The following is a 26,713-nucleotide window of genomic DNA, read 5'->3' as shown; positions in this document are numbered from 1 at the left end:
GGGTTTTGCAGGGAGACCACAGAGGTGAAGGGCCCTCATCCCATCCCATCCCCTCGGCGCATCGCACGCACCGTCAACAAGGCTGATCACTGTGATGTTGACCTTGATCACCTGGCTGAGGTGTGGCTGTCAGGCGTCTGCTCTGCAAAGTCCCTCTTTACCCCACCCCCATCCACACCGTCACCTTTGGGAGGAGGTCACTACGCACAGCCCACATCTAGGGAGGTGGGGATTAGGTCCCACTGGTGCTTTTTTTTTTTGGCCATATAGACTTTTTAAAAATTGTACGTAGTAGAATTTATCAGTATTTTCTTTTGCAGTGTCTGGATTTTTGCATCTTAGCTAGAGACTCTGAGTTTACAAAGCAAGTTGCTTATTTTTATCTTAGTACCTAGAGTTTCACTTTTTCCATTAAAATTTTTGATCTATTTGGCATTCATCCTGTCGTATATGGTATATATGGATTCATTTTATTCCATGTGGCCACTCGTTTTTTCCAATACCATCGATTGAAAATTCCATCTCTCCGCTTTTCACTGAAGAGTGAATCATACACTAGATCATACACACACACACACACACACACACACACACGGCCCTCTATTCCATTCCTTAAATCTTCCCATCTATTCATGAGCTACCACCTCACTTTTAGTTTTCAAGGCTTCACAGTAATCTGATAGTATGAGAATCCCATCCCTGTTTTTTCCTGTTCTGAGCTTCCTCGGCTCTTCTTGTTTATTTTTTCATGTGAAATTTAGAAACCATCTTCGGCAGTGCTGAGAATGAGGGAATCAGTTGGTATATTTCCTGGGATGATGCTAAAATTATAAATTAACTTAGGACATAACGACAACCTAATAATATTAAATTTTCCTCTCCAAAACCACAAGGTGCTTCTGTTCTTTGTCTTCAGGAGTTTCAAACTTTTCCTCAAACAGGTATTGATCATGTTTATTCCTTGGCATTTCATCCTTCTGTTGCAATCGCAAATGCAGTTGTGTAGAAAGCTTCTAACAGGTTGCTATGTGTTTCTCTAAAGACTACTGACGTTTGTAAGTTAATATCACACCCGCCGCCACGCTGAATTCTCTTATTGTCTGCGGCAGTTTTTCCACTGAGATTCTCTTGGGTTTTCTACAGCATCTCAAATAGCGACTGTTTACTCCTTCTTTCCAGTTTTTACTTCAGTGCTGTTGAAAATAGTTTGCCTCAATTTGTCAGCTTTAAATCATATTCTTCGATCCACTGACAGTTCCAACTCTACAAACGTGACAATCTGAAAGTTTATTCCTCCTACCTTCTCTCCCTCGCTCTCTGTTCACTTAGGTGAATCTTACACATTAATATTTATGTGTCATCTTATACATGTAATATTTACATTCTGTTCCAGCACCCTTATCCTGTTTGTTTTACTCTGGAGTTAAATATGCACGACGCTCAACCAGCGTTGGTGCCAAGCTTTCCCAAGCGTCTCGTGGTCGATGGGGGTTGAGTTTCTAGTAGTTTCTCATGAATGGCTCATGGGAACATCATTTCCTGAGTTCTTGGCAGATTTAAAACCTTTAGTCTGTGGCCTTTCAACGTGAAGGACATCTTGGCTGCACCTAAGATCCTTGGGTTCCCTTCTCTCTTCCCGCTCTCCTGTGTTCTGGACTGAATGGTTGCTGTGGAAAACTGAGAAGCCGGCCCAGTTGTTCTCCCTCTAAAGCGACTTGATTGCTTTTGCCTGGATGCTTACGTATCCTTTCGTTTCCATTAAGTCAGTGACTTTACTGGGCTGTGACCCAATGTCAACCCAGCACACACGTCAACTTCCCCTGGTACCTAGTGTGTCCTTGCAGTATAGAAATTAAAGTCTCCTTTTATTTCAATAAATTTTCTTGAATTACCTTTTTTAAAATTAAAAAAATTTTTAATTATTATTATTTTGGGGGCTGCTTTAGGTCTTGGTTGCTGCACGGTGGCTTTCTCTAGTTGTAGCGAGCGGGGGCTACCCTTCGTTGCAGTGCATGGGCTTCTCATTGTGGTGGGTTCTCTTGTTGCGGAGCACAGACTCTAGGCGTGTGGGCTTCAGTAGTTGTGGTGTGTTGGCTCAGTAGTTGTGGTGCACGGGCTTAGCTGCTCCGTGGCATGTGGGATCTTCCCGGACCAGGGCTCAAACCCATGTCCCCTGCATTGGCAGGTGGATTCTCAACCACTGTGCCACCAGGGAAGTCCCTTGAATTATCTTTTAAAAACAGTGAAGCATCACCACACCATGAAAAGTCAGGCCCATCAGATTCAATCCTGTAAGACGTGTGCTCATGTCAACACAAGACTACTAAAAATGACTGAGGTGGCCGCACATCTGCTCAAACAGGGGTTCTGAGGTCCAGCAAGCTTCAACCAATTGAGGCCAGCGCAGGCTGCAATTTGGTGCCACCTGGTTTCAATGTCACTTCTAGGGTCCTGTGACTGAATGGACAGTGGCCCCTAGGAACCTGCCAGTCCTGGCACCCCCTTCACTGGCCTGAACTGGGAAGACTGGGCTGGGCCAGTACTAGCGGAGCCCATGCTCTGCCTCCTGGTTCCCCACTCAGCCTTCCCTTCCCTCCAGCCCTACCTCCGCAGAAGATAACGTCAGCCCACCATCACTGACATAACAGGAGCAAACTGCCGACCACATTATAGCCAAATTCATATCGCAGGGAACCGTGGGCAAGTTTTACTGTAGCTCTTCTGCCCCGACATCCCGGTTTTCTTCTTTAAAGCTTCCAATTATCCACCTGTTGTATCTTCTTTGCTTGTCTTCTCTAGGTACCACTTCCTAATATTTAAAAATCCATTCTTTCTTGTTTTGTATACTTCTCTCCCTCCTGCCTCCTAGGTCTCACTCTGTCTTCTGCTGTGTCTACGGTGCCCTGTGCTCCCCCAGTTATGTATTTATGTGATGGTCTTCCTATTTTTTCCTGAACATTTTCAGCTCACGTTTCCCTCTCTCCAGTACTTCGGCCATTTAGCCATCTCTTCCCTCAGTCCTTGTCTTTCAGCACTGCAGTTTCCTCCTTAGTAGTGATTGCTGTATTGATTTCTTTCTTTTAATTCATAGAATACTGGACTTTGGCGGTAGTATTTTTATTTATGGTAAAAATTACTTCTCTTTCTCATATTTCTCCTTACGGCGGCTTTGTACTGACTTCACTCTTCAAATATGGTGCCTCGGTGGGATTCTGTTTTATCATGCCTCCTTGCTGCCCAACAAGGTCAAGGAGGGTCCTGTGGCACCTTCTCTGCTCCTGGAGGCCTTACGGAGGTTCTCTTTCCATATTCCTTTGTGTGGTCCCAGCCCTGTCTACCCTAAGTGCAGTTCATAGACACTGCCTGTCCTTTTGCACTTGAATACAGACTTGTGGTCCTCAGTATGGATGACTCTTTCTGCAACCTGCAGCTCCCTGGCCTTCAGCAAGGCCCCGCCCACACCATTCAGTGCTGCTGCTTCATATATATATATATGAATATATAATTTATACATATATATATAATTTTATATATATATAAAATTACATATATACAATTTTTTATGCTTCTTTGCGTCTCTGTGCTATCTCAGTGGTGCCATATTCCAAAGCACTAATTACCTCTGTTCATCCTATTAATTTTTTTTATTTCAATCACCATGTTTTTCATTACCAGATTTTCAAATAATTTTTGTAACTGTCTGATGTTTAATTTTCATGATTTTTTTGTTTCATTATTCCTTATTTATTTCAAGTGGATGTTATTCCTTTATTTTTAACTTCTTTGAGTATCCTAAACATATTTAAAAGTCATTGCTATGAATACGCCACAAAATTAGCTTCATCTTGAATAAATTCATGTTCCAAAAGTTGATTTTATTGATTGCCCTTCTTAGCATTAGATTGCATCATGTGTTTTACAATTCTGTCTACAGACTCACCTTGGGCACTGCTTCTTTTCTTCCCTGTTTTATGTTTCATTTTCTCTCCCTACTGCTTACCCTCGCCTTATAGCAAGTTTGCAGTCACCCTGGCCTTGCCCAGCCCAGGGGTGGCCCCAGGCACAGGCTGGCTCCTGGACTAGCAGGGAAGCCTGGTTCTGCTCCTCTCTTGCCAGAAGAATTTTGGGGACCCACTGCCCCTTGGGAGCTGCCTGGTCACCCTCATCTGATTCTGAACCTGGGGGCCACAGTCTGGAGTATCCGTCGTGCTCACTGCCTGTGTTTCTGGGACACGGTGATGCACAGCTACGTCTTTACTACTGGTTCTTCCTGCATGCTATCTGTTGTTGCTGAGGGTTTGCGGCAGAGAGGTATGGTCCAAGCGAGAACTCAAAGCCATCCCAATGGGGGCTGTGCTCTGATGGGTTTCAAGAAAGGGGGTGACCAATACAAAATTGAGGAGACCCTGCCATTGCTGATGATATGGATGAAACTTGAAGGCATTATGCTGAGAGAAATAAGGCAAACAGAGAAACACAAATGCTCTATGATTTCACTTATACATGGAATCTTAAAAAAATGAACTCTTAGCAACAGAGAACAAATTGGTGGTTGCCAGTGGCAGCAGGTGGAGCTTGGGGGAAATGGGTGAAGGTAGTCAAAAGCTACAGATTTCCAGTTATATGATAAATAAGTACTGTACAGCATTGGGCTGAAGTTAACAATACTGTCTTGTAAATTTGAAAGTTGCTAGGAGTAGATTTTAAAAGTGCTCATCACACAAAAAATAAATAACCATGTGAGGTGATGGATGCGTTAACTACAATTACCCATGTGATCATTTTGCAATATATACATATATCAAATCATTATGTTGCACACCTTGAACTTATACCATGTAATATGCCAATTACATCTCAATAAATTCTAAATGGAAGAATTTTTTTAAAAAGAAGACGGGTGACTTGATTATTTCTGAATTGCAGAAAGATCCTTCTAGCTGCAGAAGAACCCATCTAGGGGTTGGGAGCCTGGGCAGGGCCAGGGCAGGAACCGGGGCTGTGGCAGCAGGGATGGCATGGAAGGAGGGAGCATCCGTGTGCACAGGTCTTGCCCAGAGAGGCGGCCGGGGCTGGCGTGTGGCAGGGCTAGAACAGGGATGGAACTCCTGCTCTGGCTGTCATTCCACAGGGCACGTGCTAATCTGAGGGTGACCAGCTGGGACAGATGCTGCCCGAGGCCAGGATAATGAGTAGCACAGAAAAGGCCAGGCTCTGTCCTAAAGAAGGCAGAGGACTTGGGACAGGAAGGAGCCTATGGGGCCTGGGGCAGAAGCCTGGAGCCCCAGTTCTGTCTGGGTCGAGTGGCGGACACGCTGGCCTCTCTCAGCCCGCCTCCTCCTTTGTACAATGAACACTGTAATTCCTGCCCCGCCTACTTCGCAGAGCTGCTGGGAGGATGCGGGAGAGAAGGGGAGGAAGCGCAGTTAGCTATGAAGGCTCACTCGGCAGAGAGGTGGGCTCACTGCGCGGGTCCCTTCGATGCCTTGGGCGGGCACTATCATCTCATCTCATCTCACAGGTGCCTGCGGGCTCAGAGGTGCTGTGCGTGTCGGGTGTATGGACACTGAGACTTCGACAGCCGCTACCCCAGAAGCCACCGTACATCTGAGCCTTACAAACAACCGTCAGTGTCTCTTTACCCCAAATCCACGCCCCACCCCAGGACCCCTGAGCCCGCACCTGGCTCAGCGGGTGAAGTTTCTGGGGCAGCTGCTGCTCTGGCCTCAAGTGCTCCTGACTCAGATTCTTCACGAACAGGTTCAAAGGCCACCACAAAACCCGCGTCTGTGCAGCACGACTGCTCCCAGCCCTCTTCTGAAAGCAACTTTAATAAGGATTTTTACACCAGGACGTGTTGTAATTGCAAGTTCTATTTAAGTCATTACACGTATTTACACTAATTATGTAATTAGATGTAATTATACTAATTGTATAAATGCACAATAATTGACTAAGATATACTTTGAAAGAACAAAGAGAATGCACCCAGAAAACCTTCCCGAAAATTAAGGGTGCAGCAAACCCCATGAGAGGACAGAAGGGTGCTCATGGGAGCCTGAGCTGCGAGCTGGCCCCAGGCCTCACCCCGCATACGGCAGGGGCTCATGCACTGCCACCAAATGGAACGCGTTGTCTCTCTTGAGACAGAACTGGGCCTGAGGCCACAGAGGAGACTGGCTCCATCTCAGCCTCGGTGACTGGTCGACTCTATGAATTCCCAGCAGGCTTTCTAGACATGTCAAAGGACAATAACCAAGTCACTCTCCTGCTCAAAGATATTCCATGGCTCCCCACTACCCAAGGAATCCAGTTCCACCTCGGCAGCATGCATCGGGTCATCCAGGATTGGGCTCTGATGTCTATCTTTAACCCCGTGTCTAGAAATTCTCACGCACACATGCTACCCACGGTCCAAACAGACCAGCTGACTTTCCTGGGAGTGCCGAGTCCTTTCCCCTCTGCCCAGGCAGTGCCCTCCCCCTGCCTCTTGCTCTTTTACTGAAACCCCACCTGTTCCCCTGGTCCCTTCGATTGTGCCCCTCCCCTGCAAGGCCTTCCGCAGTCCTTCCAGATGGAAACACGGCCCTCTCCCTCTCCCTGGATCTCCCACAGCTCAGAATCTGTAACTCTCTGACACCTGACATTTTTTTAACCCAAGTTCAAGTCCTAGTGGCCGTGCCTGTGTCTGCCAGTAGGAGTGAGTTTCCCTAGAGCCAGGATGAACTACATCTGCCCTGTCTCAGTGCCCCCACCCTCAGCCCAGAGCCTGGCCTGCAGCAAAGGCTAAGACACGATTGACAAATAAAGGAATGGATGAATGACTTCTCTGGATGACAGCACTTTGATAAAAACAATCAGAAGGAACTGGAGGAGCCCAGAGGGATCTCTTCTGCCTGCTGGGGATGGGTGGTCAGGGAAGGCTGCCTGGAGGAGATGGTTTCTGAAGGGAATCTTGTAAGATAAACCAGTCAATAGGGAGAGAAATGGGGGCTAGGCAGGGGCAGTCACATGGAGAAAGGCCCAGGGGGTGGTGATTTGGGCCCAGGATGGCTGAGGATGCAAGCAGGAACACAAGGATGTCGCTTGCTGTGACCAAAAATTCCACAAAGAGCTGACGTTTAAGGCATTCAGGGTCCTGCTGTGCCACCTTCAGACATTCAGTGAACAGTGGGGTGGAGGGAGGAGCAGGGCTGCTTTAGGGACACATGTGCCAAGAGCAGCGCTGTCCCCTGGACGGAGGGTCCTGAGGACAGGGGGACGGGTGGTGACAGCGGGGGCTTGGGGTGGTGGGTAACAGCCAGCAGTGCCCAGGCACTGTTCTGGGGCCTCGGCAGACACTGACTCGTGGGATCCTCCCAAAAACGCCGCCAGGAAGGCAGACTCACCGGTGCCATCCTCACAGATGAGGAAACAGACGCCATCTGCTCCCCACCCCCGTGCACCCCGCCACACCTGCGCTGGGATGCAAATCCAGGCAGTCTGGTCTATGGTTGGTGCTAACCACTGCCCCACGCTGCCGCTCGGCCAGCAAATCCGGGACACACAAAGGCTGAGACCTCGGCTCACTGGGCCAGTGCTGCCTGGAGCTCCCACTGCCCAGGGCGGCTGTGCTCTGGGCTTGTTGGAGTGAGGCCCATCCCCACTTCCCGGGCAGCCGTGTCCTACAGCGGCCCCCAGACCACAGCCACCCACCTCGGGGTTCTCCTGGCTCGGGGGCCGGTCTTCCTTCTTCTTTTTGGTGGCCTGAGCTCCCTGAGATGGCTCCTCTGTGGGCGGCCGCGACTCCGCCGTGCTCTCGGGCTGCGTCTGCACTTGAGGCTGAATGATGATGACCTGGAGACGGGGCAGAGGGGTGAGGGGGGGAACTGGAGGGCCCAGGGAGGGCCGGCACACAGAGCCCAGGGCCAGGTGTGTCCGCCCCAGACGGGCACAGGGCCTCGAGTGGCGCGATCACAGAGGAACGAGGAGGCCTGCACCCACGTCTCCAGTCCACGGGGTGCCTGCACCCCAAGGAGAGTCTGCACGAGAAACGGCCCTGGTTTAGGAACCAGAAGGCCTGGGTCCAATCCTGTGCTATTGTCTCCCAGCTGTGTGCCCTCAGGGAGGTCACTGCACATCTCTGAGCCTCCGCTTCCTTATCAGTCACACCTGCGCAATACCTACTTCCAGGCCGGCTATGAAGATTCAGGTGGCAAGAACTCAAGGCAGGTTGGTTTCTTTCTCCCCAGCTCACATGCAGGGAAACTGAGGCTGAGAGGGCTCAGACCTGCTCCCTGCCTGAGGTCATCAGGTTAGGTAGCAGAGGGGCTGGGACCCTTCCCGGGTCTGTATGGCCGCCTGCCCTGCCCCACCCACCTCCAAACACCCAGGCCACTGTTTCTGAGGTGCTCAAACCTGGCCTAGGGGTTCGGGCAGGTGGGAGAAAGGAGGTCCCGTTTTGCTCACTCTGAGGGGCCCTGCCAATCCTGGGGGGATGGAGAGGGGGAGAGGAGTCTAGACCCCACTCAGCATCAGGCAGAGCAGCCCCGATCCAGCGGTCCTCATGGGGTTCAGGTCTCATTGGTTGGGGTGAGGTGCCTGGAGCTGAGAAGTTTGACATTGACTTCTGCTGCCCGGCCTCTCCCTAGGCCACAATTGCCTTCACCTGTGAATCATCTAGCTTATTTATTTTTTTGGACATTCAATTGAGAAAGAATCATTCTTTTTCATGCATCTAGGTAAAAGAATTTACCAGGAGCAGCCCTGGGTCTGGCCTCAACCAGGACTGACTCGAACTGTTTTTCCCTCCTAAGAACACATAGTGACTTGTGAATTTTTTTCTTGGATACTTGCAGCAGACTTTTTTTTTTTCTTTTTTTTCGTTTTCTGTGACTTGTGAATTTGAAGCTCTTACACATGAAGAGAAAATGCATCCCATTTTTCTGCTGGCTTAAGGGAAAGGACTTTGTTCTTCTTTGTAACATAATTTTGAAATCCCAGAATTCTCTGGATGGAAAAAAATTCTCCCTTTTTATATTCATGGGAAGAAAACAGTAAGATCCCCCACAGAAAAAGGGCAAAGAATATCCTCAGATGAGTCACATGGAAGGAGACAGGATTCTTGAAAAGTACAGGGAAACCTTCAAGTTCAATACTAACCAAAGGAATTCCACTTTCAACGACCAGCATCTGTTTGCATCAACTAAAGGAGCAAAAAGCATTTAAAAATGACAACACTGAATGCTAGTGACGTTGCAGTGAAAAAAGCACACTCAACCAACAAACGTCTGCTAAGCACCCCCTCTGGACCAGGTACCATCCTGGGGTGCACGTTTCCTCACTGGAACTTGCCATCCGACCCTGGCTGGCGATAATTCTTTAGGCTTGGAGAATCCTTGGGGATACCGTCCATAAGTGGGAGAGCTCAAAAACATACCCAGAAATATACTGAGTGCAATAACATACGGCTGCAGGAGAGTGGCTGACACTAGGGCTGGAAAGTAGGGGACACGGGCCATAAGCAAGAGAGGGGCAGCCTGGTGGACCCTGAATTGGAAACAGAGGAAAAGAGACCAAAGAGAGGAAATGGAACCTCCTGTGCAGGCCCAAACACCTGACACAATCATCAAGGAGCTCAGAGGGGAACAGGAAGAGGATCTTAGTTTTAAATCTTGGCAACAAATCATAGATACTCCGTTCAGGCACCCAGGGTCCAAAAAGTCCTTGACTATCTCCCTCCGTTGGCAGAGACTCTTCCAGTTGTCCACTTGACCACACATTTTATTAATTAACTATTCCAACAAGTGAAGTAATTCATCCATCGACCAATCATTCTTTTCCTACTGGTATTAATTCATTCAGCCACACAGTCTTTTGCTCACATATTCATTCCCTTGTACCCCCATTATTCCCACGCCAATTCATTCATTCATCCACACCCTCATTCACACACCATTCATTCTACCACTGATTTATTCATTCACTGGTACACGCCCCACCCCCACCCCCCCATTCACGCACTGATTCATTCACTTATTGTTCATTCCCACGCTGTTCATTCAGTCCTCTGTTCACACTCCATCCATTCCTTTGGCCACCTAATCATTCCGCCATCTGGTCATTCATTCTGCCCGGGCCCCCTTCACCTGGCCCCTCGGGGAGCCTAACCGCAGGCACCCTCACCTTGTTGTCGGCACTGATGAGGAGGGGCTGGACTTTGACGCTGTCGCTGACCACGGACACGGCGGTGCTGGGGGCCATGGCGTTGGCATTGCTGGGGGCGGTGGAGATGAGGGCGTAGGCTACCCCGGCACTGCTCAGAGGAGAGGTGACGGTGGCAGGCGCGGCGAGGGCACGAGGCTGGCTGCCGGGCGTTGGCACATGGCTCACGGTGTTGTTGGCAGTGGGAAGGGCTGGGCTGGGGTTCTTGATACTGACCACGGTGGCCTTCTGGAAGGTTGGGGGCTGCTTGGGTGGCCGGTCCCGGCCTGGGGTGATGGGGAGGCTGTCTGGAATCAGAGTCTTTGGCCTAACCTGGGGAGGGAGGGACAGTGGCACAGTCAGATAGACACACAGACGGGGTGATGACAGCCACGGCAGATGACAGGGGCACAGACACGACCTGGTCAGGGACTCCCACGTTAGAGGTGAGGAGATGGCAGCGGAGAAACCATGGACCTGCCAAGGCTGCCCGGGCCCTGGGCGTGCGCTGACTGGCCCGGGGGCTCTGGTTGTGGGTGTGTGCCTGTGTGCGTGTGTGTGCATGCATATATTGGGGCAGAGGGAGAGGTGGCCCTTGGACTTTTACAGTTGAGGGGTGTACGTGGGAGTGAAAACTCCTAGAAAAACAGCACTGACCTTGAGCAGAAACCTTTCCTTGGAGCCCAGTCCTGACCCTCCCTTTTGCTCAAAAGCCTTCCGTAGCTCCTCACAGCCATCAAGTCACTGACGGGCAAAGCTCAGCTCCATTTTACTCCATATCCAAGGCCCCCAGAAGGCCTCTGCTGACGTCTCCAGTGCTATGCCTGCTCCCACTTCCCCTTCCAGTGCCGCCAGGCCTGCGGTTCCGGTCTCCCCACTGCCACCTGCCTCCTTTTCTCACCCCCGTGTCCTCATGCTCCAGTATCCTTCTGGGGTGCTCGTCCCCTGAAGCCTGCCTCCACCTTGGACTAGCAAGACTTCCTACCCTCGGAGCCCTGCTTCTAGCACCATCTCCTCCAGGAAGCCCTCCCTGACCCCCAGGCAGGCTATGAGCCTCCTCAAGGCTCCCATAGCCCCCGTGAATCTTTCTGATTCAGGCCAATCACTCTGGGTTCAAATCGTCTGATTCTCTGTCTGTCCCCCTCCTGGAACCTGAGCCTCTTGGGGACAGGATCCTGTCTAATTCAGCACAGGTGGGCATTCAGCGAGGCTGCCACAAGGACAAGAGGGCCCAGGGCAGCCGCCCCTCACTGTCCTCGAGCTGGGGGCATCTGCCTAGGCCTGCAGCCCCAGGACAGGCAGGGGCCGTTGTCGCCTGTGCAGCTGGCAGCCCCTCGCAGCTCAGCAGCAGGTGCCCCGCAAAGCTGCATACTGGGCGGTACCCAGCAGGCTTCTGCTCCAGACCAGGCCTGGCTACAAAGGCTTTGTGCCCCGATTCAGTCCTCACGGCCGCCAGGGAGGCACTGGCACCACCCTCTCTGAAGACGAGGAGACGCAGCCCAGATGACTTGCCCAAAGTGCAGAGCCCAGCGGGGGACCCTGGCTGGAACCCAGGCCTATGGCCTGGCATCTGCGCCGTCTCCTGAAATGCATCCTTTTGTCTAGAGTTTCTAACACTTTTTTGACTGTGACCCATATTCAAAAATCTCCATTAGGACTTCCCTGGTGGTGCAGTGGTTAAGAATCTGCCTGCTATGCAGGGGACACGGGTTCGAACCCTGGACTGGGAAGACCCCACATGCTGCGGAGCAACTAAGCCCATGCACCACAACTACTGAGCCTGTGCTCTAGAGCCCGCGAGCCACAACTACTGAGCCCACGTGCCACAACTACTGAGCCTGCATGCCTAGAGCCCGTGCTCCAAAACAAGAGAAGCCACTGCAATAAGAAGCCCATGCATCGCAACGCAGAGTAGCTCCTGTTCATCACAACTAGAGAAAGCCCGCGTGCAGCAACGAAGACCCAATGCAGCCAAAAATAATCAATCAATCAATAAATTTATATAAAAAAAACCCTCCATTACGTTGTGATCCAGTCCAGAAAATAATTGTTCACGAAAAAGTGCTTATGATGCGTCTTGGTATTTTCTGCTGTCTTCTAGTCCAGCCTAGTTTATTCCATTAAAAAAAAAATCCTGGTCATGACCCACTAAATTGATTTCTCAATTCCTCACTGTGTGAAAAACTGGGTCTGGTCCAAACACCTCCTCTGAAGGGCAGGCAGAGGAGGCAGGAGAGGAAAGGGACTCCCACGACGTCACACCCAGCTCAGGGCTCACCTAAACCTCACTGCTGAGGGGCTGTGGACAGACAGACAGACAGACAGACAGCCCGGGGCCCACCCGCAGGCTGCTTACCTGAGGTAGCACTGCCGCTCCTTGCCCGGCCAACCTCTGCAAGGAGCTCACCTGAGGACCCGTGACAGGCACTGCAGTGATGGTTCCCAAAGCCTGGAAGACAGAGGAGGGCGGCACTGAGACAGGACACAGCACCGGGACTCACGTGACCCCACCCAGCTGGGACCCGGCGACTCTCCCCAGCCTGGCGGCGCAGGGGTGCCTTGGAGACAGTGAACTGTGCTTTCCTCTCTTAATGGTAAGCTTTTAAATCACGAAAGTAATATGCATCATGCAAGAAATTTTGGAAACCAGAAAAAGAAAGAGAATGGCATCCCTGGAAAACTATCACTGTCTCACATTAGCTTCCTTTTTTTTTTTTTTTTTTTTTTTTTTGCGGTACGCAGGCCTCTCACTGTTGTGGTCTCTCCCGTTGCGGAGCACAGGCTCCAGACGCGCAGGCCCAGCGGCCATGGCCCACGGGCCCAGCCACTCCGCGGCACATGGGATCCTCCTGGACCGGGGCATGAACCCGTGTCCCCTGCATCGGCAGGCAGACTCCCAACCACTGCGCCACCAGGGAAGCCCTAGCTTCCTTTTAAGTACATTTCCTCTATAGCTGTATGTGGAATTCTGTAACCTGTTTGTATTTTTTTCATATTGATTCCCTGCAAACATTTTTTGTTATTTTATTTGACCTATGAACATACAAACATGCAAAGTGAAAAGGAGGGAGGAAGGGGCAGAAAGAAAATGAAGGAAGGAGAGAGTCTGAGAGACAGAGAAGAGGGAGAGAGAATAGAGCAGGAAAGACAGAGAAGGGAGAATAAGGAGTTTATTAGATTTATAAAAATCACATTAAGTTTACAGAGTACACACAGCTCAATTTGCCTATAGTTGTGACCTCAATAATCCTGCCAAATTTCAGGACAGGTTATTTAGTAAACATGATGTATATCTTTTTTTTTTTTTTTTTTTGCGGTACGCGGACCTCTCACTGTTGTGGCCTCTCCCGTTGCGGAGCACAGGCTCCGGACGCGCAGGCTCGGCGGCCCTGGCTCACGGGCCCAGCCGCTCCGCGGCATGTGGGATCTTCCCGGACCGGGGCACGAACCCGTGTCCCCTGCATCGGCAGGCAGACTCTCAACCACTGCACCACCAGGGAAGCCCCCATGATGTATATCTTGACAAAATAAAGGAGGCTACTAATAAGAACCAGCGAAGGGGGGCTTCTCTGGTGGTTCAGTGGTTGAGAGTCCTCCTGCCGATGCAGGGGACACGGGTTTGTGCCCCGGTCCGGGAAGATCCCACATGCCGCGGAGCGGCTGGGCCCGTGAGCCAGGGCTGCCGAGCCTGCGCGTCCGGAGCCTGTGCTCCGCAACGGGAGAGGCCACAACAGTGAGAGGCCCGTGAAGAGAAAAAAAAAAAAGAAAGAAAGAAAGAACAAGCGAAGGTTTAAGAAAAAAATCATGCTAAACTTGGAGTTTCCTTCCTTCCCAGTTTCCTTGGACTTGTCTTTCCTCATTTCCCCAGAGTGGAATCCACTCTCATTTTACCCAAAGACACAGCACCACTCACACCAAACAGAATGTGATGTGTAACCTGTTTTTCTACTTGTACTTAAGGACACATGTAAGGTTTCCTGAAGTTGTTACAATCTCCATAAATCACTCCTTTAATGGTTATAGAGTCTTTCATTCAGCAGACATCATGCTATTTCCTCAGCCAATCCCATCCTCCTAGGAATTTGGGTTTTATTCCCATCCTTTTCCGATTGATAAACAGTGGTACAATATACATCTCTATGGATAAAGCCATTTCCACATCACAAAGTATTTCTTTAGGACAGAGTCTGAAAGCAGGAATCAATGGGTAGGAATTTTATTAATTAATTAATTTAGTTAGTTAGTTAGTCTGCACTGGGTCTTCGCTGCTGCACGCGGGCTTTTTTCTAGTTGCAGTGAGCGGGGGCTTCTCATTGGGGTGGCTTCTCTTCTTGCAGAGCACGGGCTCTAGGCGTGTGGGCTTCAGTAGTTGCAGCACGTGGGCTCAGTACTTTCAGGTCACAGGCTCTAGGGTGCGCAGGCTTCAGTAGTTGTGGCACTTGGGCTCAGTAGTTGTGGCTCCCAGGATCTAGAGCACAGGCTTAGTAGTTGTGGCACACGGGCTTAGCTGCTCCGCAGCATGTGGGATCTTCCCAGACCAGGGATTGAACCCGTGTCCCCTGCATTGGCAGGCGGCTTCTTAACCACTGCACCACCAGGGAAGTCCATCAATGGGTAGAAATTTTAAAAGGTAGGACTATTTTGGGCCCTTGATATATGTCCCCACTGTGCTAACTCAGGAGGGGCCATGACCAGGGCTCACCCCAACACACACTCAAATCTCAGCCTCCGAGTCAGGGCTCTTTCCAGTGCATGATGGGGTGGCCACACCTGCAGCAGGGTGGATATTTAGGATGTGGAGATGGGAGATGACACGCTCCCAGGGACTCCAGGCCCATACAAATACAGAGGATGTGTTTTGGGGTGCCCGTTTGCCTAAGGTCCCTTTTCTAGGAATCAACACTACCTACAGCTGATGAAGGGGAGGTTCCACATGGCCACGTTTGTACCCCATGAGCCTGCCTGATGGGGAGAGGCATCTCTCACTTGGGGCCAGCCAAACCACCAGTGACCAGAGAGGTTCTCTCTTGAACTCAGAGGCCAAAATTCTTAACAAAGTGTCAGCAAATCACCCCCAGCAATAATATGAAGGATAATACATCCTGAATGAGTTGAACTTATCCCAGGAATGCAAGGCTGCATCACCATGTGAAAATCATTACGAAAAAATTGATATGGTTATCTCAATGTATGCAGAGAAAGCACTGAACAAAATTCAACATCCATTCATGATAAAAAATTTCAGCAAACTAGGAAGAGAAAGTAACTTCCTTAACCTGATAAAAGGCATCTATAAAAAATGAACAGCTAGGGCTTCCCTGGTGGCGCAGTGGTTGGGGGTCCACCTGCCGATGCAGGGGACGCGGGTTCGTGCCCAGGTCCAGGAAGATCCCCCACGCGACGGAGCAGCTGGGCCCGTGAGCCATGGCCGCTGAGCCTGCACATCCGGAGCCTGTGCTCCGCAATGGGAGAGGCCACAACAGTGAGAGAACTGCATACCATAAAAAAAAAAAAAAAAAAAAAGAACAGCTACCATCATACTTAATGATGAATGTTCTTCCACTGAAATCAGGAATGAGGCAGGGATGTTCTCTTACCACTCCTGTTGCCATTGGACTAGAAGTCCTAGCCAGTGCAATAAGGCAAGAAATAAGGTTAACTTCCTTAACCTGATAAAAGGCATCTATAAAAAATGAACAGCTACCATCATACTTAATGATGAATGTTTTTCCACTGAGATCAGGGATGAGGTAGGGATGTGCTCTTACCACTCCTGTTGCCATTGGACTAGAAGTCCTAGCCAGTGCAATAAGGCAAGAAAAAGAAAGAAAAGGCCTTCAGATTAGGAAGAAGAAATAAAACTGTCTCTGCAGATGGCGGTAGCAACTACGTAGAAAATCTGACAGAATCTACAAAAAAAGGCTGTTAGAACTAATAATTGAGCTTAGCGAGGTTGTAGGTATACAAGTTCAACATACAAAAAGCAACTGTATTTCTATATACTAGCAAGAACATTTAGAAATTTTAAAAAAATGTTTACCTGCCATTTATAACAGCATCAAGAAATGAGGAATACTTAGGGGTAAATATGACAATAGCTGTATAAGAGCTGTACACTGAGAACTTTCAAACACTGATGAGAGAAAGTTTAAAAAGACTTGCATAAAGAGAGAGACATACCATAACCATGGATCAGAGGCCAGTATTATTAAGATGTAAATGCTCCCCAAATCGACCTATGGTTTCAATACAGCCTCCATCAAAATACACCCCAAAAAGGGTAGAAAATGACAAGGTCCTTTTTAAATGCATGTGGAAATGCAAAGGACCCAGAATAGCCAAAACAACATCAAACAAACAAAGTGAAGGACTTATATTTCCCAACTTTAAGACCTATTATAAAGCTACAGTAATCGAGACAGTGTGGTATAGGTGTTAAGTTATGCAAATAATAGATCAACGGAACTGAACAGAGTCCAAAAATAGACTCAAACATATATGGTCAATTGATTTTTCAGCAAAGGCTGCAAATTCCATTAACATAGTGGAGAAAGGACAATAGTTTCACAAATGGTGTTGGAACAAGTAGATACTCATATATTAAAAACAAACAAGACATATGTCTCACATATTTTTTTAAAAACCCAAATGGATCAGAAACCTAAATGTAAAGCCTAAAACTGTAAAATTTCTAGGAGAAAACACAGGAGAAAATCTTTGGGGCTGTGGGTTAGGCACACACAGTGTGTGTCTTGGATACAACACTAAAAGCATAATCCATATAAGGACAAATTAATACACTAGACTTCAAAAAATTAAAAACTCCTGACGTTGGAAAGACAGTGTTAAAAGAATGAAAAAACGAGCCACAGACTGGGAAAAAACATGTGCAAATTACCTATCTGATAAAAGACTTGTATCCAGAATGTATAAAACAACTGTCAAAACCCAATAACTGGAAAACAAACAACCCAATTAAAAACTGATCTGAAGAGAACACATCACTAAAGAAGATATGCTGATGACAAATAAGCAAATGAAGAGATACTAAACATCATTCGTTAGAGAAATGTGAATTAAACCACACTAAGACACCACTATGCACCCATTCAGACGGCTACAATAAAAAAGGCTGACCAAGTCCAGAGCTGGTGAGGACGTGGAGCAGTGCATACACTACTCTTGGGAACATAATGCAGTGCAATCACACTGGAACAGTCTGGCAGTTTCACAGAAAGTTAAATATACATTTCATGCTATGGACTGAACGTTGATGTCCGTCCCCCCAAGACTTGTATGTTGAAACGCTAATCCCCAGTGTGATGCTTTTGGAGATGGAGCCTTTGCGGGTGACCAGGTCATGAGGGTGGAGTCCTCACGATGGGATTAATGTCTTCATGAGGACAAACCTAAGAGGCCTTGCTTCCCCTCTCTCTGTGCCACATGAGGACACAGCAAGGAGCCTGCCATGGTTTAAACGTTTGTGTCCCCCTAAAATTCGCTTGTTGGAATCCTAACTCTCAATGTGATGATGTTAGAAGGCAGGGCCTTTGGGAGGTGCTTAAGCCAGGAGTGGGGAATCCTGGTGAAATGAATGGGACTCGTGCCTATAAAAAAGGCTGCAGAGACTCTTAGCTCCTTCCCCCAGGCAAGAATACACCAAGAAGTCTGCAGCCGGAAAGAGAGCCCTTACCTGACCATGCTGGCACCCTGATCTCCAACTTCCGGCCTCTAGAACTGTGAGCAATAAACTTCTGTTTACAGTAACCACCCAGTCTGTGGTTATTTTGTTATAGCAGCCCGAATGGACAAAGACAGCATCCATCTGCAAATCAGGAAGAGGGTTTGCACCGCAAACCAAATCAGCCAGCACCTTGATCTTGAACCTCCCACCTTCCAGAACTGTGAGGAATAAATGTCTGTTATTTAAGCCCCACCCCACCCCCAGTGGGTGGTATTTTGTTATAGCAGTCCCAACTAAAACATTCTACCCCTAGGCATTACCCAAGAGAAATGAAAGCACACGCCCACACAGAGGCTTGTTCCAGAACGTTTACAGCAGCTCTACTTGTGATCGCCCAAACTGGAAACAGCCCAGATGTTCAACAGGCCCACAGATGAACAAACTGTGGCAAATCCACCCAATGGAATATGACTCAGAAATAAAAAAGGAATAAGCAATTGATACACACAACGTGGATGAATCTCAAAGTAATTTTGCTGAATGGAGCATGACAAAAAAAAGGACTTACTATTGTATGATGCCATTTATATGAAATTCCAGAAAATGCAAACTCATCTAAAGGGATCAGAGGTTGTGTGGAGATGAGGGGATCGGAGGAAGGGATCAAAGACACAGGGAACTTTTTGAGGGTCAAGGGTGTGTTTACTGTCTTGATTCCGGTGATGGTTTCACAGGTGTAGACCTATGTCAAACATCTTGCACGCTTTAAATATGATAATTTATTGTATATATTATTCTAACAAAGCTGCTAAAAATAACCCCCCTACTTCCCCCCTTATAGCTCTCTGTCCCTGGAATGAGTGTCATCCTCCAAATGACACAGCAGAGGCCCACCACCCACAGAGCTGCTTCTCCTGATTATGATGGGATGGTTCCTCCCTCCTCTAGAATTTTCCACCTGCCCTAAAGTGGGCAAAACTCTGAGGTTCACGTCCTTCCAGCCAGCTGCTTGCCTCTCTGCATGAAGCCAAATTATCCACATTTAACTGGAAATTCACTGTGGACGTTTGTTGGAACAGAGCTTTATATGCAAGGCAGAGAGCATCCAAACAGACGCGGTCACTTTAAGAGGAAGCGTCTCAATCCACAGTGCCGTTTTCAGTCCCCCTCCAGCACGGCTCAGTGAGCCCTGCCCAATGCCCATTTTAAAGGCTCTGCCCGGCTTCTACAAAGGGATGCGCAAGGAAGGCTGTGCCCTCTCCCTCCCCTGGACCTGCTGTCTCATCGGCATCACAACCCCTGGGCCCCAGCCCAGACCTGGGCAGGTGAGAGGCAGGCACGAAGGGAGCGCCATTTGACTCACAAGCTTCCAGACGATTCCATCAACCTGGGGACCACAGGATGAGAAGAAGCTGGCCTGTCCATCCAGCAGGTTCCGTGATGAAAGGCCCACACGGGCACTTCACTCCATCAGTGAGCGGAGCTGTGTGGTCCCCTGGGTGCAGGGATTCCTGCACAGGTGACAGGTAGCCAGAGATTCCAGGGCCCCGGGAACACAAGAGCAAATCCATGCCCAACACCTACAGGAGCCAGAGAACAGGCACAAAGCTGCTTTCCCTGGGGACTCCCTTCTGGCTAAGATGCCCAATCAAGACCTCCGGACGAGGGGTGTGTGCCGTCTGTGTGTTTTTCCAGTCCGTGTGTCTCTGCACGGAAAGGCATGAGGGTTGCTGTGTGTCCGTTTCCGGCTGTGTTTTTGTACCAGCTACTCCATTCTCTGGCATCCACGTGGGCACCTGTGTCCTGTGTGTTTCCATATGGATTCTTCTCTGGGTACCTCTTTTGCTCTGGTCCGCGTGTCTTGTGGATGCCACCGTCTGTGGTTCTAAGCCTTCACCGCAGGTCGGAGCTCAGTCCTCTCTCCTGACTTGGGACACTGGGGACATCTGTCCACACACCTTAGAAATTCGCAATCAGGGAGCGGGAGGGAGGGGACCACGAGAGGGAGGGGTGGGTGGAGGCTGCTGCGGGGGCAGAGCCCCCGAGGTCGGAGTGGATAGGGGGGAAGATAGGGGGAGCTTTACTTTGACCTCGTTCTCAAATACTCAGTTACCAAGAAAGAAACAGGACCCGCCACGGGGGAAATACTGAACGCCTGCGGGATGTTCACAGCACAAAGATGGTTCGCTTGCTGACTCCATGAACTAAAATACCGCCTGACTCCAACCCGACGGCTGGCATTTATACTACTGCCAGGGACTTGGGGTGCCTGATGGCTCTTTAAGGAGCACCTTACCGTGTGTGGGGTGCCCTCTGTGCCACAGCAGCCGGAGGAACACGGAAGAACGGATGACTCCCTGGGTCAAAGCCCGAAGTCCCAGGCTTTGGGGAGGAGTTTGCTACAAAGAGGCTTCTGAGCAGGGTCCCTCCGCCACCCCGCTTCTGGGAACCGTGGGTTTCTTCCGGGAACACCAAAGCCCCCTTTCCACCCGCTGTCCATCCTGTGATCGCCATCTATTTGCTTCTCTTCGCTCCAAGGCTTACCCCAGAGCGCGTTTTTCCACATCCTTAAAAACCTTTAATTAACAAGCCGAAGAGACATTTTATCAGGCAGGGCCTGACCTTTCTGCTCCGTGTTGGAATTTATCGATACCAGCAGAAACAATCATCTCAGAGGCTATTTCACAAGCACCGGATAGCTTACAGCCACACTTTTGTCAAGATAAACGAGCTCCTGGGCTTTCCTGGTGGCGCAGTGGTTGAGAGTCCGCCTGCCGAGGCAGGGGACACGGGTTCGTGCCCCGGTCCGGGAGGATCCCACATGCCGCGGAGCGGCTGGGCCCGTGAGCCATGGCCGCTGCGCCTGCAAGTCCGGAGCCTGTGCTCCGCAACAGGAGAGGCCGCAACAGTGAGAGGCCCGCATACCGCAAAAAAAAAGATAAACAAGATAAACCGCAGATGACCGCGGTTACAGCTCTAAGCATTTTAAGGGGGACAAAAAGGGGTATAAAAGTCAAAGATAACTTCACATTTTTTCTGCATCGGTGGAGTCCCTGAGGCAGCCTGGAAAACCCTGGAGAAGCTCAGTCGCAGCCGAGGCAGGTGGGAGGCGCCCAGGAGACACGGGGGTGGGGACGGATTGGGCTCCACGTGGTGTCATGGCTCCTCCCCCAGACCACGTGGGCAGGGCTGAGAGGAGGGAGAGTTCCTGAAGCCTCACAGCCGGGGAGGTAGAGACGCAGGGGCAATGCCCCACCTGGACGCCCTTTTCCAGAACTTTCCCCACTCACGGGACTCACAATTCAGGGCTGACGCCTGCTCTAACCCGGCCTGTTCCTGGACACACCATGCGTCTTTCTCCTGACCCTGAACCCAACCTCCGACCCTGACCAGCTGCATGCCCTGGGGCTGTTCCCTAGCCTCCCCGTCCCTCAGTTTCCACAGCTGTCAACCACAGACAACCTCACGCCAACCTCTCAGGACGGCTGTCAGCGTGAACTGTCACAGTGGGCGGGAGAGCACGAGGCAGACCGAGCTCAGCCCCGGGCCAAACACAGACCCTCCAGAAGCTTGGAGGGAGCATCCATCCCCAAACTGGCAACGTTCACACATTTTCGATTTAACGCTGGTGGCACAGAGGGTTTCCCTGGAGTGTGAGTCTGGGCGGCTGGTGGAGTGGGGGCATGTACAGACACTGAGGGCTTCCACACGCCTTTTCTCCAGCCTGACCCACCAAACCCAAACCACCGACCCTCAGACACGTGCCCCCAGAGGAGGCCCAGCCCTGCTTCCGGTTGCACCCGGGACACCAGAAGCTATTTTAAAAACTTATTTCCATCCAGCACTGGCAGAGCTGGCTGCACAGAGGGGCTTTCTCATATGATGGCACCAGAGAGGGGTTGCCATGGCAAGAGCCACCTGGGAATGCAGTTGGGGCGGGTAGTGGCCGTGTGGTCTCGCACCACCTTCTGGGGGACACTTGGCTCTCACGCTCCCGGGGGCCCGGGCTCCTGTCCACACATGGAGGGGGCGGAGCGCCTTGACCCCGTGAGCTGCACCAGCAGTGACTGTCCTCACCGACCGTCACCAGAGAGACACATCCTGCCCTCTGAACTCCCATCCACGTATCATGACCCAATCACTGGGCAGAAAGGGCCACAGATCGCCGCTCAGAGGCTGCGGGATACGGATCCAGGGAATAGTTTTCTATTTTAAAATCTCAGAACCCAAGGGTCTTCCCTGGTGGCGCAGTGGTTGAGAGTCCGCCTGCCGATGCAGAGGACACGGGTTCGTGCCCCGGTCCGGGAAGATCCCACATGCCGTGGAGCGGCTGGGCCCGTGAGCCATGGCCACTGAGCCTCGCGTCCGGAGCCTGTGCTCCGCAATGGGAGAGGCCACAACAGTGAGAAGCCCGCGTACCGCAAAAAAAAAAAAAATCTCAGAACCCAGAGGAGAGAAACTTCTCAATGGGTGCTCAGTGGACTTGCCAAGGGAGCTCTGCTTTCCCTTCAGAGAAACCAAACGACGCAAAGCGAGTGTCTGGTGGGCACCAAGCAGTCTCCCCCTCGGTTTACAGGTGGAGGAACTCAGGCCCAGAGGCTGAAGGTGTTTTCCTAAGGCCACGGGACTCTCGGCTGAAAGCTCAGGTCTCTTCTTGGCTAAGAGCAAGCAGCCGCGAGAAGAGAAGGAATGTGCAGCTGGAGGAAGGCTGGACCCTGCCCTGCCCCGCCCCGAACGGGCCACGCCATGGTGCAGGACACACAGGACACACAGGAAGCCACGACGGCTCCTCGTCTGCTAACCTCGCTCGGAGCCCAGAGCGCCAGCAGACACAGGAAGAAAGGCCGTCAGGAGGTTAGGATGACTGGCCAAGCCATGGACGACTCAGACGTCAAGAGTCCATCCATCCAAGGAGGTGCTGGGCCGGCGGGCGGTGGAAGGGGGGAGCTGAAGAAGGCTGTGCAGGGCCAGCTCCCACAGGACACTCCCGGTGGCCCTGGACATCAGTCTCCGGCTAAGCCAGGTCCTTCCTGAAGGCCTCCTGGGGAGAGGGTGCAGCCTTCACTCCCGTCTCCCACACCCAGTGCTACCCGTGTGATCTGGGACTCAGTCTCCCCATCTGAGAAATGGGAGCTCAACCTTCCCCTCTCATAGGGTTTCTGAAGACTTGGGAGTGATATTCGTGGAGCTCCAAGTGGGCCCCAGGGCCCTCTCAAGGTGAGGGCAGCACTAGCCATGGACGTTGGGATTAAGCCCCAGAAACTGGCACCACCGCCCTGGGGAGGGAACGGGCTGGTCAGGTGGCCACAGCTCGGTGTCTCTGGTCTTCAGCCCCCTCCGCACCAGGCCGTTGCTGTGGGACATTCAGGAGGGTTGGGTTTCTCCTCGTCTATATGAAGGCCAGTGTGTATGTCAACACAGATATGCAGATAAAATTCTAGAAAAACCAACACGGAAGCCGTCCTAAAGAAATGACATCAACATGATGTGTTTCCTGTCGAGACTGCGTTGAACAAGGTGGGCAAGGCTCCTAAGAGGGCTCACCTGCTACCACAGGGCAGCCAGCGGGGCAGTCTTTGTCCACTGAGGCCCTGGGGCTGGAGAGGGACGTCCCGAGGCCACGCTCTTGACCCAGAGCCTTGAGCCTTTGCCCTCTGCCGAGGTGTAAGAGAAAGTCGTCTGTACCCCTGGGGCCCACCCCAGGATACGCTTCCTGGTTCCTTCGGGGTGGTGGTGGTGGGGGAAGCCATCATTCAAGAGCAGGGAAAGCAGGGACTTCCCTGGTGGCCCAGTGGGGAAGACCCCGTGCTCCCAATGCAGGGGGCCCGGGTTCCACCCCTGGTCGGGGAACTAGATCCCACATGCATGCCGCAACTAAGACCTGGCGCAGCCTCAATAAATAAATAAATAAATATTAAAAAAAAAAAAAAAAGAGCAGGGAAAGCAGCCGTCCAGCTGGTCACCTTCAGCCACCCACCCCGCCCACTTCCGGAAGCACAGCCCAAATCAGTTCACGGGAAAGGTCTGCATCCTGAGTGGTTGGGGATATGGTCGTCTGCACGGGAGCAACTTGTTGCTGTGTCTAAACAGCAGGGGGTGTCGCGCCATGCCTGGACCGGGCAGGAGCTCGCCCAGGGCTTCTGTGTCTCTTCATCGCCCACCAAGAAAGAAAAAGCAGAAGCTGAGTTTTGCTAAAGGCAGCCTGCCAGGTACTGCCAATTCCCTTCCCATTTACCAGAGCATTTACCTCTGCCATGCCTCCTCCCCACCGAGGGATGTCGAGAAAGGGGGCCGGTGCCCCACGGCCAGCCTGTGGTAGGGCCCGGCTCTCGCCAGAGCCTGAGCCCTTGGCCACCACGTGGGAACCCCAGACAATTTGGGAGGGGGGGTTCCTGGGGCCCCCGTGTCCTCAGTCCCTAAATGTCCCTGCAGATCTGTCCCCTGGTTTCATCCCAGGTGGGCTGCCGGCCCCTCCCTGGCATCACCCCTTGCTCAGATGCCCACAAACATACTCGTGGTGCAAGGTGAACCCTGGGCTGGGACGCTGAGCCTGAGGAAAGGATTTGGGGCTTGGAGCTTGGTGGGGAGGAGGGCCAGCGAGCGTGGCCCGGGAGCCGGGAGCCCGTGGTGCGATCAGCAGCCAGTTGAGGGTTTCCAGGCTGGGCAGGGAGGGCTGAGGCTGGGTCACAGCCTGATCCTTAAGGGGCTCAGACTTTATCACTGGAGCGGTGGTCCCCGAGGAACAAGACTAACTACACAGGGACAAACGTTTCTACAGCCCACGTCCCTCTGTCTTCTCATCTGACCTGGGTGGCTGGGCTCCAGCCGGCAGCACGGTTACAGAGCAGGAGGCCCCCGGGAGCCTGGCTCCCGGCAGGAGGAGGAATGCCCTGTGTCCTGAGCATCCTGTATCCGGGCACAGTGCCCGTGACCTCGATTAACCTCTTCTGGGAGGCTGGTGTCCCACAGTGGGCCCTGGGGTCAGGTCAGGGCAGCTGGGGCCCCGGACGCTCACCGTCAGGTCTGCGGGCCTTCAAGGATGGTAGGGAAGGGAGCGTCTGCTTCTCCAGCCCCTCCGCCGGCTGGGAAAGTGTGTGCTGAGCTGACCAGAGAGGGGCCCCTGCTCTCCATACCCACGAGGCTCCTGCCTCTGTCCGGCTGGGTGAGGAAAGTGGGGCAGTAGCCCCAGACATCCAGGAACCACGCCGGGCGCCCCGGGAGAAGGTGGCCTGCTTCCCGCCCCGCGCCCACTGAGCGACTGGGCAGCTTGTCGAGCTGCAATTTTCCTCGTATCTTTACGGAATCACTGTGATGTGGGGCAAAGATAACAACGAAGCTGCAACATCAGCAAGTATTAATATAACATAAGCACCACTTCCACTGTCGTGTGAAACCAGTTTATTATTCACAGATGAAATCTGACTGCCGCCTTTATCACTGTCGGGAACGACTGAGACGTTCCCTGTGCTGCTGGCGCGCTCTGCTGGCCCAGGCTCCTTGCCCCCAGGCCTGCTCTCCGCCTCCACTGGCCCCGAGCTCGTCCACATGGAACCTGCAGAGGTCTCTGGGGCTTCGTGTGAAAACCCAGGGAAAGGCACGTCTGCCTTTGCTGCCCCATGTCTCCTCCCAGCCCACGCCGGTGTCCACAGCTGGGACCCAGCACATACCCGGGGGGCGGGGGGACCAACCAACCTGCCCTTGAATTTCACTCCCCTGTTGGCCTGGGTCACACCAAGCACCCCTGTCCTCACCTCCGAAGCAAGAGTATCAAGAACCGCTTTCCCAGGACTTCCCTGGTGGTCCAGTGGTTAAGGCACCATGCTCCCAATGCAGGGGGCCCAGGTTCGATCCTTGGTCAGGGAACTAGATTCCAAATGCCGCAACTAAATATCCCGCATGCCGCAACGAAGACCCGGAGCAGCCAAATTAATTAATTAAATAAATATTTTAAAAAAACAAAAAAAAAACAACCACTTTCCCTGTTCCCAGGACCAGAGGGGTGGGTGGGAGTCACCTGGCACCGAGCCACTGGTATGAGTCATTCAATGAGTCCTCGATTCACAAATGCACATCAGGGACCAGGTGTCACGGTGACAAGGGAGGGGGAGGGAAGGACTCGAGGGGGACAGCACTGGCCCCAGAGGGCAGTGGGGTCTCATGATGAGGCGAAGACCAGCACGCCCAAGCCTGCGGTTCCCCTTCTGGGCACACCCGGGGCCACCCGTGCCCACGTGCACAGGGACCACACAGGAGCAGTCTCACGACAGCACTTGCAATGGGCAAGACTGGGAACAGAACCATCAGACCATCTGCGGGGGATGGATCAACGGGAATGTTCTCAGGATGGAAAACCTCCCAGCCGCCAGAGTGAATGAACCACCGTACATGTGTCTCCTGGTGAGCAGGGGCCTTAGATGACACACCTGGAGCTCGGACCATTCCCCGAGGGTGACGGGGAGCCAATGCAGGCTCTTGGCCGGTGTAGGGGGCCGAGCGGGGCTGCTGCAACGGAGGCAGGACCCGAGGCCAGGTGTAAAGTGCCAACTGTGGCCCAGGGCAGAGCCCTCTGGGGCTGGAGGAGGCGGGGGCTGGGGTGCATTTTCACCTGTTGGGACATGCCAGCCGCCTCCCTGGAGGGGCAAGGGGTCAAAGTGGCCAACAGTGCTGCAGAGGCCGGTTTAGATGTCCCCTCCTGGTGCTGGCCACGGTCGTGAGGCTCCTGCCCATGGGCGCTCCTGCTCTCTCCCAGGGTTTGGGGAGTGGTCCCCAGTATACTGCAGCTCCCGGGGGAAGGGACCTATACCCAGGTGACCCTCGGGAGACCATAACACTGGGTCTTTAAAACAA

The 26,713-nt window shown here is 51.8% G+C and overlaps 1 protein-coding gene across 1 annotated transcript in view; it reads right to left on the bottom strand.

Annotated features, from left to right (window-relative positions):
• Positions 1–26,713, bottom strand: part of PHF21B (PHD finger protein 21B) — a 96,898-nt gene that overhangs the window by 12,295 nt on the left and 57,890 nt on the right. The window contains exons 3-5 of the mRNA XM_081249556.1: positions 12,539–12,631; positions 10,165–10,515; positions 7,696–7,836 (exon numbers count right to left, since the gene is read on the bottom strand). Coding sequence (XP_081105682.1) covers positions 7,696–7,836; positions 10,165–10,515; positions 12,539–12,631 — 585 coding nt within the window. The remainder of the gene's footprint in view (positions 1–7,695; positions 7,837–10,164; positions 10,516–12,538; positions 12,632–26,713) is intronic.

This window comes from Mesoplodon bidens, assembly GCF_964165515.1.
Source record: "Mesoplodon bidens genome assembly, chromosome: 11".
In the NCBI taxonomy this organism is placed as follows: domain Eukaryota; kingdom Metazoa; phylum Chordata; class Mammalia; order Artiodactyla; family Ziphiidae; genus Mesoplodon; species Mesoplodon bidens.
Note: the sequence above shows the minus strand (reverse complement) of the source record. Positions and strands in the feature narration are given on the sequence as shown.